The sequence below is a fragment of the Vigna umbellata genome, chromosome 1 (genome assembly GCF_029865625.1).
Source record: "Vigna umbellata cultivar VRB3 chromosome 1, Vumbellata_1.0, whole genome shotgun sequence".
Taxonomy (NCBI): domain Eukaryota; kingdom Viridiplantae; phylum Streptophyta; class Magnoliopsida; order Fabales; family Fabaceae; genus Vigna; species Vigna umbellata.
The window spans coordinates 96525435-96539058 of NC_142165.1; the positions used below are offsets into that span (position 1 = coordinate 96525435).

The 13624-nt window shown below is 31.9% G+C and overlaps 2 protein-coding genes across 2 annotated transcripts; one reads left to right on the top strand and one right to left on the bottom strand.

The window, feature by feature from the left end:
* Window positions 1-454: 454 nt before the first annotated feature.
* PIMT2 (protein-l-isoaspartate methyltransferase 2) lies at window positions 455-3170 on the top strand. The gene is made up of 4 exons (XM_047322104.1): window positions 455-673; window positions 1291-1561; window positions 2025-2189; window positions 2697-3170. The coding sequence occupies exons 1-4, from the start codon at window positions 668-670 to the stop codon at window positions 2942-2944; spliced, it is 690 nt and encodes a 229-aa protein (XP_047178060.1). The 5' UTR covers window positions 455-667; the 3' UTR covers window positions 2945-3170.
* A 1736-nt stretch (window positions 3171-4906) lies between these two features.
* CP31B (chloroplast RNA-binding protein 31B) lies at window positions 4907-7527 on the bottom strand. Its single transcript, XM_047322094.2, has 4 exons — window positions 7007-7527; window positions 6820-6921; window positions 5287-5577; window positions 4907-5173 (listed from the first exon to the last, which is right to left on the bottom strand). The coding sequence occupies exons 1-4, from the start codon at window positions 7463-7465 to the stop codon at window positions 5108-5110; spliced, it is 918 nt and encodes a 305-aa protein (XP_047178050.1). The 5' UTR covers window positions 7466-7527; the 3' UTR covers window positions 4907-5107.
* Window positions 7528-13624: the final 6097 nt, after the last annotated feature.

Here is a 13624-nt window from a genome sequence, read left to right on the forward strand (position 1 = left end):
AGATGGTCTTTGAACGCGAAGGCAGAGGCCAATGGCTTCTCAATTTCTCTCTCCCTTTGCTTTGGCTGTTTCCTCAACAATACACGGAATGTTTTAGAATGCAATATCTCTATAAGGTTTGTGCACAATTTAGAATATATTTAAAAAGTATATTTAAAATTCATAACATACATCTGAATTCAAAAATATTTTTTAAATTACACAATTTAAAATATATCAGGGATTATATAATAATTTGAAAATGTAAATCCAAAATTAATTTTCAGAACTTAGAATACATTAAAAAATAAGAGGTGTAGAGATATTTTTATCTTTTATTATAATTTTCATGAGAAATAATTTGAGATTTATAAGTATTATAGGGTGTAGGTAGAAAAAGAGGAGGTGCAGGAAAAGCCAGCACCAAATGTAACTTAATAAAAAGCCCACGTACCCTTAGTGAAGAGGAAGCGTGAGGTAAAGTGGCAAAAGAAAGATGGCATCATGCCAACGGCACCAAACTGCAGCACTACAACTGAACAAGACACCGAAAAACACCGACGTTCTTTAAACGCAAAACAATGATCTAAACCTGTCCCAATTACTGCATCAGTGTCGCTCTGTAACAATAAATCCTTACTGATCCCTGAACCCTAATTTCGCTCCGGAGAACGCTATTTTCTATACGATGGAGGTAACCCCTTTCTCTTTCTTCGTCGTTTATCACTGCGATCGATCGTCGAACATAGTTCCTCACCGACGGAAACAGCTTCCTGTCTTTTCTTCCCTCATTTACGTCGAATCCTTGTATTGCTCTCAACTTTTATTAAAACTTAGCTACTTAATTCATAAATTATGAATTTGTTTCCGTCTTTCAACTGCATTACTTGAGGAGCGGCTCCTTGAGTGTGTGTAAACTCATTCTGTTTGAATTTTGAACATACTCATCATGACTGGAATTTTATGTTAATTCTCGTTTAGGAGTATAAACATCGTCTTCCGTATTATAACTTACAATGGTTATTGGGCTTCCTTTTAGTGTTGACCAGTGTTATGCATGTTCAATTACAGTGTATTTGTATGAACTGTTTACTCATTTAGGGCCGATGATGATTCTGGGTCCCTTCTGCTTTTATACCATAAATTTAGTTTTTTGATTCTCTCTGATTGCTCACCATAGGGTTGCAGTTCAGATAAAAGGAATAACGGGAGCTACATGCTTGTGCTTTCTTAGTTTATCCTCTTATTTTCTGTAATATTTAAAACTAGAAGTAATCTAAAGTAAATATATTTTTTTCAAAAAAATTACAGCAATACTGGTCTGGAAGTGCCCTCAACGAGAACAAAGGGATGGTAGATAATTTGCAGAGTTATGGAATTATTTCTTCCAGAAAGGTAGGTGAAGTAATGGAAACCATTGATAGAGCTTTGTTTGTGCCTGGTGGACTTCAACCTTATGTTGACAGTCCTATGCCGATAGGCTACAATGCTACTATCTCTGCGCCACATATGCATGCAACGTGCCTTCAGTTGCTGGAGAAGAATTTGCAGCCTGGGATGCGTGCTCTGGACGTTGGCTCTGGTATAGTCTATGAACTATTTTCTTGCTACTATTATTATATTTTTTTTCTAATTTATTAAAGAGAAATGAAAAAAACAAAACTTATTTGAAATAAATTTATTCAACTACTATCGGTGTAGTGGATTTGTTGTTTACTAGTCATGGATAGACTACATAAAATGTTGATGGTGGCTGTACTGGCAAGGGTGTGCAGAAAATAGTGAATGCTTTATTTCCTTCCCTTAATGAGGTTGTAGAAGGTAGATGTGGAGATTTATAATGTAAAAATCCTTGATTTTTTGTACTGATAGCACCATTACTCTCAGATTTGCATAATCCCAATTCAATGTGGCAATGTTGTTCGTTCCTTTGTGCAATACAGAATTAAATGATGTTCTATATAACAGGAACAAACTTCTAGTGCCTTCGTTCTCTTTATTCTCTGCATTTGATGCAAACTATTCATACTTTGGACCCTTTGCAGGAACGGGATACCTAACTGGATGCTTTGCCTTGATGGTAGGACCTCAAGGCCGTGCTGTTGGTGTGGAACATATTCCTGAATTGGTTTCTTTTTCAATTGAGAATATTAAAAAAAGTGCTGCAGCTCAACCACTGAAAGATGGTTCCCTTTCAGTGCATTGTGGTGGTACGGTTTCTATGATTTCCTTTTATATGAAATATCGAAACTCTTTTCCACAACAAAATACAACTTCACTTGATGTAATCGATAATGACGGTTTAACCTAGTCCATTTGTTAGATATGGCTGTCGAAGGCTTAATGTGAGGCAAAGGATTGAATAACTTTAACGAGTCATTCAGTTAAACAAAAAATTATAACCTGATGATCTGGATTTGACATCAGTTTGAAGTGATTGAATATACTCAAGTAACCTGATGGTTAGGATTTGGACTTTGATTAATGTGACTGAGTAAACTTCATCTGAAAGTAGAGTTTATTCATAAGCATTCATGTTGTGACACTCCTAGATATCGTGGATTGCGAGTGTCCATATTCACTTTCTGTAACTCTTGTCCTCTGTTCTGCGGTGGTAACTGCATGGTTATTGATGCTTTTTTAGCACTTAAATAATTTGCTATGTCAAGTTGGCGGATCAATAATTTCAAATGTTTGAGTGATTGTTGTGTTGACAGATGGGAGGCAAGGTTGGCCTGATATTGCTCCATATGATGCCATTCATGTGGGAGCAGCGGCACCAGAAATTCCTCAACCACTTATTGACCAGTTGAAGCCGGGCGGTAGAATGGTTATTCCTGTTGGGAACATATTTCAAGATTTAAAGGTCTTGGACAAGAACTCCGATGGTTCTATCAGTATCCGGACTGAGACTTCGGTTCGGTATGTGCCTCTCACTAGCAGAGAAGCTCAGTTACGTGGTTAGTGAAATGGATGTCTGGAAGGCTTTGGTTGTCTGTACCACGGGCTGTAAGAATTTGTATAGTTGAAGCTGCTGTTCTTTTCTTGCCCTAAAACAAATTATTCATGTTGGTCCTTCAGAACAGTAGTAAGTAGTAATAATTACACCATAAATATTCTCATTCTTTGTCTGAAATCTGAATCTAATTTCTGGCTTTGAATAATATATAAAAAAATTATTTTCTATGTAAGTAGTTGAGTCGAAAACTTGAACAGTTGTGTCGTATTATGCACTTTCTGAGAAAAAGATTTTGAACAATTGACAGAATACAGTTTTGATAATGTCTTCCTATAAAAAAATAAAAAACCTGCTATATATGGTAACTGTTGTATCATGAAGTTATTATCACAATATTTCTGATTGCTTGACGTACAATTTAAACTTTAACTTACTGTGTTCATGTAGCAGCATAGGTTAAAATCATATTTATTATTCATATTCACACTTTTTCTGCAACATCGGTTGAGTTTGAGATGTTAACTTATAAATTGAGTACATATTTGGGGCATGTTTAATGCTTCTTAGTAGAAGGGTTTAAGATGCTTTTGTGATTGTTAAAATTGGTAGGGATGTGGGTGTTTAATTTGTATGTCTTGTGTCATCTGGATGTATTATAATGACACATCTCTTATTATTCTTTACGCATTGATAATCATCAGTTGGCTTATAAAAAATCTAGACTTAATTATGAAGTAATATATTAATCAGTAGCAAATTATATATATTACTAGTTAGTTTAATTATTGAAGCTAGCAATTATCAATAGTTAGTGTTAATCAATGATAATTAAATTTAGTCTTTATCATTTGAATCTGAGTTGATCAAGGATCTATTTTAACAATTTTCTTCATAGTACTTCAAGTAAAGAAAAAAATGCTTCTTCCTATTGCCCATAAATTAGAAATAAAAAATTAGAACAATATAAATGAACTTTTACAAATTAGTTTATAAATAAATTAATTCTAATTTATGAAAAAACTAATTTTATTTTCCTTCATGTTTTTCTTCAGTAGAAGTGTTTGTAAATAAGTTTGTTCAAAATATCGAAACTTAAAACTTATTTAATTCGAGGTTTAAAATGAATAAGGTAGAACTGATATTTCTGAACTTATTGGCTAGAGAAACCATTTGAAAGGACTATATAGTTTTGAGTTTCTTTTGTTAATTTTGAAAGTGAGACAAATCAATTGACATGTTTTTTGTTTTAAAAGACCCATAGGCTATTTTTTATTGCTTTTATAAAACCTTATATTTTTGTTCCTTTTAGAAAATCCTGCACTTACATCGCAATGTTGTCAGATATCAGAATATTTTTGGCACCGAAGGCAAAATTAGTCAACCATACTTATCTTATAATTTCAAAGATTAAATCATCGTACCGGAGTGACTTTCGTGAAAAATCATGCATGTGTCTGGGATTTTTGTGCCAAGTTTTGTACTGACGATCCTCTTTCATGAAAACAAACATTGAAGGCCTCGGTGCTCTAAATATTTCCTAATTTTTCTAATTTTCTAGAGAATTGGTGCTTAGAAATTACACTAACCTTACGGATTATTGACAAATAGATTTAAACACGTATTTAATCACTTCCAGTGTTGATTATTGTTACTAAATATTCATTCAAAGAGAGTCTTTTACACTGTAACCATTGGTTAGTTATTATGCTGCAATGGCAGGAGAAAAGCCTGGTCCTTCAGACAAGAGAATTCCCCATGCAAAGGGAAGGGACAAGCCGATTTATCTGTGCTTGTAATTTCTTTTACTGTAAAAGGTGTAACCATTTGAATAAGGAATCCACCAGATGACGTGACAGATTGGCATCTATATTGCATGAAGTCAGTCTTAAATATGCTCGCATCAATTTCTATTTACCAGAAGATTCAAAGGAACATTATATTTTCGAGCATCAATAGCAAACGAAACGGTTGAGAAAAGAAAATGAATAGTTTTTCCAAAATCCCTAGAGTTTGAATTGTAACTTTTAATCATTTTCATCTAGACATCGAATTAATAACAGTAAGATCTGCAAATTCAATCTGAAACCAGCTGCCAAAGAAGGTAAAAATTGACACTGTATAAAGGGAACTCAATCAGTCGGACATGGAAGATTACTCTCAAGTTACCACTCAATAGGAGTTGCGTCTAGGCCTTTCCTCTGCAACATTCACTCTGATTGGTCTCCCATCCAATTCCTGCAATAATATCAGAACCACTATATCAGAATTTTACTCCCCAGAATGAAACACACAAGCAGTCCTTGTAATGTTACCACAAATGATCAAGTAATAAAGTACTTGTGTTTTACCTGACCATCAAGAGCAGCAATCGCATCATTCACATCAGCCTCACTGGCCATTGTGACAAAGCCAAATCCACGTGATCGACCACTCTCCCTGTCAAAGACCACCCGAGCCTCCACAACCTTACCATGTTCACTAAAAATTTGCTCTAGCCGAGCATTGTCAACAGTCCATGGCAAGTTCCCAACGTAGATTCTTGTACCAGAACTCAAGGTTCGTGGTGGCTGTGATGAGCGGTCAGGCTGTGCTCCTTTTGGAGCAGCCTTATTTACGGTCAACACTCTTCCATTTAGTTCCTGTCACGGAAAGATGGATAAGATCAAAAACAACTCAAGAAACCACAATAAAACTAGAAGATAAGAAAATCAATAGGCATGCTTATTCCAGCAAAGGACATGTCACCCAAAAGACACATTTCAACTTGGAAGAACCGCTTAGTCGAAAGGCCTTTGTATGTGCAGAAAAGTGTCCATACTCATACAAAATCTAATGAGAACAAAATTAAAATATAAAATTCAGTTTTATTTCGTTCAGTAAAAGTAACAGTCTACACAGACAATAATATTTCAAATACAATAGCATGGAGGCCCCAATTTTTCTATTTACGCACGTACTGAAGCAATAAGATATTCAGATGACATTGGGTAAAATCTATCGATTACAAGTTTGGGTCTCAACATTTGTACCAATTCCTTGCCACAATTTAAATCTTGAAGACATTTATTACAAGGAGAACAAAGCCTCATTAGAACAAGGCCAAACCTCATAGTGTCATAGGTTAACCACTTTGAAGATAATCAAAGAGAAGCAACTATACTAATAACATTTTCCCCTTCTTGTCTATACAAATCTATCATCATAGTTTCTCACATTCACCCCAAATTTTATTTCATTTGGGGAAAATAAAGGGGGAAGGAGGGAGATAGTAATGTGCAGTCATAGAATTCAGGATCCATAAGTAGCCAAACCTGGACACATTTGTTTATACTTTTACACTGGGATCTTAACATTGAGAATAAGAATAGTGTCAACATGTCACATTTGAATGGAGTGGACTGATCCTACCCTCCTGTGCACCATTGTTTGGATTGTTTAAAACTAGATGGAAAGAAGTATAACAAGATGACACACACATCCCATCCCATTTTATCCAATACCACTTTTTCTTCCCCTTCAATTGATTTTTTGTGAACCTAGATTCTTTTCGGGCCAAGAGTCACAAACTAATTACTAAAAGCACCCACACTAACATCTCTCAAAAGATGTTTTTTCATAGACATGGACAAAGGAATCAAACTTCTGACTACATCTTGGGCATGACAATCTGGGAATATACCACATAATGTTGATGCTCAATCTTTTTACTGTTCCATTCCATCACAAAATTACCCAAACAACAGAATAATACTTAAATTCCATAATTCTACACATCCACCATTAAACATCCAAATTCTAACACAGTTTTCCACTTGAATATTGGACCACAATTATAACCCTACTAACTCAAAAACAAAATATAAAGCAACATAACAACTTACGTAACCACTGAACTTCTTGACAGCCTTCTCAACCTCTTCAAGTGTACTCATGGTGACAAATCCAAAGCCACGACTCCGGTCAGTGACCCTATTATAAATTACCTGAAACCACGGACACCCACATTGAAATCAAACGTTTGAAACATCAAATTAAAGAAAATACCAACATAAACAAAGACTCACTCACCTCAGCAACCTCAACGGTGCCAGCCTCCTTAAAAAGGAAAGCCAATTGCTCGCTACCAATATCATAAGGCAAGTTGCCGACAAAGATCTTAACTTCCTCGGGTGGTTGAGCGAAACCCCCTCCGGTGACTTCCTCCGCGCCGTCATCGCCACCTTCTTCAGTTCCCCACGCGGTTTCGCCTTCGTTCTCCCATATGGCGTTGCCTTCCTCTCCTTGGGCCCAATCCGATGTCTGGGCGACGAATGTGAGGAGAGAGGGGAGGCGGGTGGTGTTGGTGGTGAGGGGAAAGAAAGAAGAATTGGAGCATGGAAGCTTGAGGTTGAGGCGCTTGGAGGGAACTGAGAGAGAAAGGGTTTTGTTATTGACGCGGAAGAGAGAAGGGAGAGAGAGAATGCATGATTCCGCCATTGTGAGAGAGTTGAAGGAAGACGTGGTTGTGAGAGAGAAGGGCATAGACATGGATAGAGTTTATGACATCACAGAAGAACCGAAGCACCACACCGAGATTGAGGAGAAGAGAGGATAAGGGGTATAATTGAACATTAGAAGTGGAGGGTTTTGGTTGCTCCTAGGAAGTACAATCAAAAATACCCCAGATTTTTTTTTTTTGTTTCTATCGGAGAAATCTTACTTCGAATAACTTCTTTTAAGTAAATATTAAAATTGGTCCTAACTATTATTGTCCAGGTTAATAAGTTTGTCAATAAATAATAAAAATTTCATGCGAATTAATCTTGGTGTTCAATATTCTAAGTAAACATTAGTCTTTTAATTAACGAGGTATTGTTGATTTACTCATAAAATGAGTTTTTTTTTCAGTATTTTAAAATACAAAGTGATTTATTTTAGTCACTGAAACCAAACAGAAGAAATTTTGCTCGAAGATTTTGCTTTGCACAAAAGAGAATACACAGTTGAAATATATTTTTGTTTTTGTTTTATCTCAAAATATATATATATATATATATATATATATATATATATATATATATATATATATATATATATATATATATATTTGTGATTAATCTATTTAGTCCTATTTTAATGTTTCATGATGGATGATTTACAGTGATATGACCATGTTTACTCCAAATATTGAAATAATATGTAAACTTTATTAGGGGAAAATTTGAATAGAGTTTAAATTTCTTTTTGCAAAGAGTGTGAGAATTGTTTGTTGGAATTAGACGGTTTACGAATATTGAAAATTTGAAATTTTTAAAATCACTTAAAAACACAGTAAAAAGAGGATAGAAATAAAAGTTCGTTTTATAGTACCTCGTTCAATCTAAGTTAAGTTAAATTCTTTTATAAAAATTCTTAAAAAGTTTAACTAACTTCAACAAATTACAAACAACTTTTACTAGTTTTGGTTTACAACAGTTTAATCGACTAAAATACCGTTTAACTCTCTTAACAAAACAAATTGGAGTGTTTTAAATCACTCTTGATTATCAAAAAATAAATATATATTTAAAACAAGTACAAATGAATAACTATTTAAAAAAGTATATGATCAAAACAATATAAATAAGAAAAACTTGTTATAAATATGTATCACTGATAGTAGGACATGTAGTATTTTTGTACAACTAAAGAAAGAAATATAACATTGGTTTCCTAGGAAACTAATGTAGTATGTTTTCCTTGTAAGGAAGACTATATCAGTTGTGTCTAAAACTGATGTTTTATGTATCACTAGACCATATATAACATCTGTTCTAAACATAAACGATGTAGTTTCTCTCACCACGAGGACATACTACATTTATTTTTTAAGAAAATTGTTATGTGATAACATTGCAACTCAAACTCTTATTCTGCCTATGCAAAACCCTTTGTTATATCAATTGGTCCAATTATTAATGTTTCGATCAAAGTAACTCATTATAAGAATCCTGAAAGAAGAGGGTGAAAAAAAGTTAAATGAGTCAGTGAACCAACTCGTTTAACCCACTAACCCGTGGTGGGTCAAACCAGATTCAAATTTTTTCGACTCACTAATAAATGAGTCGAGTTGGATTTACTCAATAAGTGATAAACACATAGTGAGTCGGGTCGAGTCAGATGACTCATTTTAACAGCACTATAGTTTATAATATTAATTGATGTATTTTAGACTTTTATGGCTTCTTTCTTTTCTCTTAATCATTCAAAGTCTCTTTTTTCTTCTCCATATCACAGGATGACTTATATTAACAATCACAATATTTATCATGCTATCTTTCCATTCTCATAAAAAAGAAAAACATCATTATCCATAGACAACAATCCTCCGTTTAAGTGATAAGGTTGATTTTCAATGCACATCTTTATCCCCATAAGTCTTAAGTCTTAGTATAACTTTATATCATCTCTGTCTTTTTTTACCCTTGAATACAAAGTATACGTGTTTTCTTTTATTAAGTCACTTATGTAATGAATTTCTTTGTTAGTGACCGTAGTCATCTAACATTGTATAACATCATTCTCATGGTTCCCGTTTCCTCTTCTCCCATTCCTTATTCTTGTTTTTCTTTGTTCTATTTTGATAAAACAATTTAACCATGAACTCTTCCTTTCTAATATCCTTTTTATCTCTATGAAAGAATGACATATTTACAAGTTATACAAAGCTATATTAATATAATTAGTTAAAAAAACTCAATTAATCTAACATAAACCAATCTATTTATAATCGATTGTTTGAAAATAAAATTACAAAAATTGAATGAAACTTGTTTAGTTTTAATTGATTAAATAATAAATTCAGTCCAATCCAATATAACTCATTCAATGAATACTATTAAAAAATGTTAAGTGAATATATTGTCTTTACTACTTTGCAAACTAAATTTATCTCCTCCACATTATCTTAAGAAAAACAAGACATTTATGGATTTTATCGGAAAAAACTATATAGGTTTGCTTCAATCTCCTTTTGATTTTAAAATATGAAAGATGAAATGAACATTCTTTATTTAAAAAAAAAAGGTTTGTAGCCTTTTAATAATAAGGAAATACAGAAACTGTTTGTTTCAACAGAGTATTACTTTTTACTTTCGAATTGTATATTTGGTGTGTGTCCATCTTTAAAAAACTCAGAGCTATAAGTAATAAGTAATATGGTAATAGAAAGTTGGGCAATTATGTTACTCTTCACTGTAAAAATTAAGGAATTTACTTTAATAAAAGTAAAAATGAGTTATGTATTAACGATGATAAATGATAAAGAAATAAAAAATGAGTTACTATAAGAATCATCGTATTATTTTACTATTGAAAAAAGAAAAACTAGGAAAATAATAACTGAGTAAAATGTCAATTTTTGTTTTTCTTTCCAATCCTTGCCATGACCACAATAGCATCGCTCTTGTGAAAAAAATATATAAAAATATGAATGGTCAAAAAAACATATTATGCGACTGCAAATTTATTTTAATTTATAAGCATGGACATATATAAAAGACAATAAGAAGTGACAGAAAATGCATAGATAATAAGGATATTTGTTTTTTAGTGGAATAATTAAGTTTACTCATAATATTAATTTGTTAATTGTACCTAAGAAAAAGTAAGCCTAGGATTACGCCACAAAAAACGTGCTAAGAATATTGACTGTTAAATAAGATTTCAAGTACACAAAAAAATATCAGTGTGTTGAGATTTCAATCATCTAGATAAATAATAATAGTAATAATAAAAAATTAATCTGCAATAAGAAAATAAGAAAAAATATTTCAAGCAAGATAAATAATAATAATAATAAATTAATACATATTAGAACATAAGAAAAAAAAATGAAACTGAAAGTACACTGTAGCCCACACCATCACCAACTATGGTGTGAAATACGTCTGGGATTCTATTATTCGTTTTGTGAAGCATTATAATTTGCATGCTACATAGAGCAAACAGTCCCCCTCAACCCATGTCAACTTCCACTGCTCATTATACAAAAACAACTAAAATTCCTAATCAAACATATATAATTGTTTTTGGATGTAGGGTGAGGATATCCACAAAACACTTATTTAGAGTTTCTTTCAAATCATCTTAGGTTATTATTATGAATACTTTTACTTAAAATCTTTTTTTATCTAAGTTTTTGGGTATATCTCTCAAAAACACTTTGACATTCAAGTAAGTGATTAACCTGGAGATTACATTAAATTTTTAAATTCATAATAAATGTAATTATTTATCTTCTTATCTTTAACTTGTATTTATAAATTTCAAGATGAATTTATGATTAACGAATCTCTAACCACAATTCATTCACAGTATTTATCGATAATCTTGATAAGATGATATTTAATGATATTGATCATTTGGACTTGTCTTCAATGATCTTGACCCACCAAACATTCACCACGCCCATACGGTCCCACGTATAGTACACACCACAAAATCCTAAAACTTAATCCATATCTTCATAATATAATTTTTAATTTTCCTTTGTAATTGTTAGTGTGTTTTCCTTTCAACTAAGTGAGTTCAAATGTCATAAATTGAAAATCACGAGAGAATTTGATCATTGTCCACATAATGAGAAATAACGACATTCATGTTCGAATTTCTTGGAAATAAAAACAATGAAAAACTGTTTCAAAAGATGTAAAGAGACGCTGGAGAGAAGAGAAACGCTTAGAGCTAGAGAGAATTGTAGGAAAGAAACAAATAAAAAAGAATAAAAAGGTAAAGAAGGCAAGGGGTGTTTCCAGGTTCAGTAACATGTGGGTAGACATATGACATAACTGAACTTTTCTATATACAAAACGGATAATAAATCATTGTTACTCTACTATCACTCTTTTATATTACTTTTAGAAAGAGAAAAAAAGATAATTAAGTCTAATTTCTACCTATTTTTCTTGGTTTTTCCAATATTGTTTTGACAATTGTTGGAAGTCTCACATTGACTAGAGATAAGGCCAATTTATAATATATAAGTGAGGTGCAAACCTCACCTTACAAGCCGGTTTTATGGGGTTGAGTTAGGCTTAAAACCCACTTTCTAATATGGTATCAGAGCCATGGTTTAGAGCCTATCCTAGCAAGTTCTAAGTGGGCATTCTATTCTTCTATCCCACCCACTATCGGGCCGTTACCCAATTTCTACTATCACGAACGAGATGTCTATACCTCGACGTGACGTGAAGGGGGTGTGTTGGAAGGTCAATTTATACTATATACGTTAATACATTTATTTTAAAAATAATATGATTGTTATTATATAAGTTTAACTTAAAACCATATATATTAAAGTTGTTAATATATAAAATTATAAATTATTATTATTTATTTATAAATTAAATATTTTATTAATAAGATAAAATATCCTAAAATATCATATTAAATATGGATTCGAAATTAGGTATCATACAACAAGTGACAATTATAGAACAAGATATCCATCAACCTTAACTTTTAAAAGAATAAAATAACTTTTTTAAACTTTAATGTTTCTCTTGAGTAGAGTACCTTTTAGTATTATTTGAATTTATTGGAATTGAAAAAAATTGTAAGCGTGCAAAAGAATGTGATTCTAATAAAATGTTACACTAAAATCAAACTTTAGAGTTTTTGTGGATATAAAAGTTAAGTTTCAAAATCTTATGATTCCCAAAATATATTTGAGTAAGCGAAGGAGGTTGGTTGGGTGAATCTACGAATAAAATATATTGACTGAATAATAACGTCTACCCAACGGAAGTAGTTATTTAATTGAAATATAATTGACTTGGGTGTGCAATAATTGTGGCATTGCCCAATCTTTCAAACTTTTTTCTACTACACCTTCTACATTCTTAATCTTATTTAACTTGTATTCCTCAGTTTCTTCTCTGATAGAGAAGAAATCTGCGCTATTTGTGAGTATTTATTATGACATGTAATAGATAATTGATATTTTAGTATTCATTTTTAAACGGGTCGAATGTATATTAAATTATCAATCCGTAGATATTTTTTATAGGGATATTCGTAGAGATAACAGACATATTATAAGTCAAATTTTTTTATAAATCAAATTATGGAGAAAAACTATTTATATCTAACTTGATCCATTATCATTTTTATTTGAATAAATCAGTTCTGAACTTTTTAGTTTTAGATAGTTAAAGTTGAACTCTCTCACATTATCTCATCGTATTCATTCCTAATATTTACTACTTTGAACTCTTTTATCTAATAAGTTAAATAAAAACAGTTTTAATGTGGAGACATGTTATCCAAAAATAAATAAAAACGGTGAAGTCATTTATTCTTAAATTAATCATAAACTCACTATATATAATATAACAATTACCGTCAACACATATTACAGATGATTTTTTTTATTAAAAAGGTGTCATTATTTTTGTGCTATAATATATGTTCATTCATCCATTTATAAAAATAAACAAAAGCAAAACTTAATGTACTTTTTAATCTTTATAAACATTTTTTTTTTCGTTTGGATGATTCGAAGTGTTAAGACTAGTGTAGTTGGTCGTGGTTGTTAGACACTTGTTAATTAAATAGTGTTATATAATAAAAGAAAAATGATTCTTTGACACGGTTTAAGTAAATGACATTCATTTGACACGCAGTGGGGCCCATTCACTGTCAATGTCATCAAGGGTAAATTTGTCA

Excerpts from the sequence above, each read along its gene's own strand:
- CP31B (XM_047322094.2), bottom strand. The coding sequence starts at position 7,465 with ATGTCTATGCCCTTCTCTCTCACAACCACGTCTTCCTTCAACTCTCTC. Across the intron at positions 6,922-7,006 it reads GCACCGTTGAGGTTGCTGAG|GTAATTTATAATAGGGTCAC; the intron begins GTGAGTGAGTCT and ends CCGTGGTTTCAG. Across the intron at positions 5,174-5,286 it reads TTGCTGCTCTTGATGGTCAG|GAATTGGATGGGAGACCAAT; the intron begins GTAAAACACAAG and ends ATATTATTGCAG.
- PIMT2 (XM_047322104.1), top strand. Across the intron at positions 1,562-2,024 it reads TGCTCTGGACGTTGGCTCTG|GAACGGGATACCTAACTGGA; the intron begins GTATAGTCTATG and ends GACCCTTTGCAG. Across the intron at positions 2,190-2,696 it reads CCTTTCAGTGCATTGTGGTG|ATGGGAGGCAAGGTTGGCCT; the intron begins GTACGGTTTCTA and ends TTGTGTTGACAG.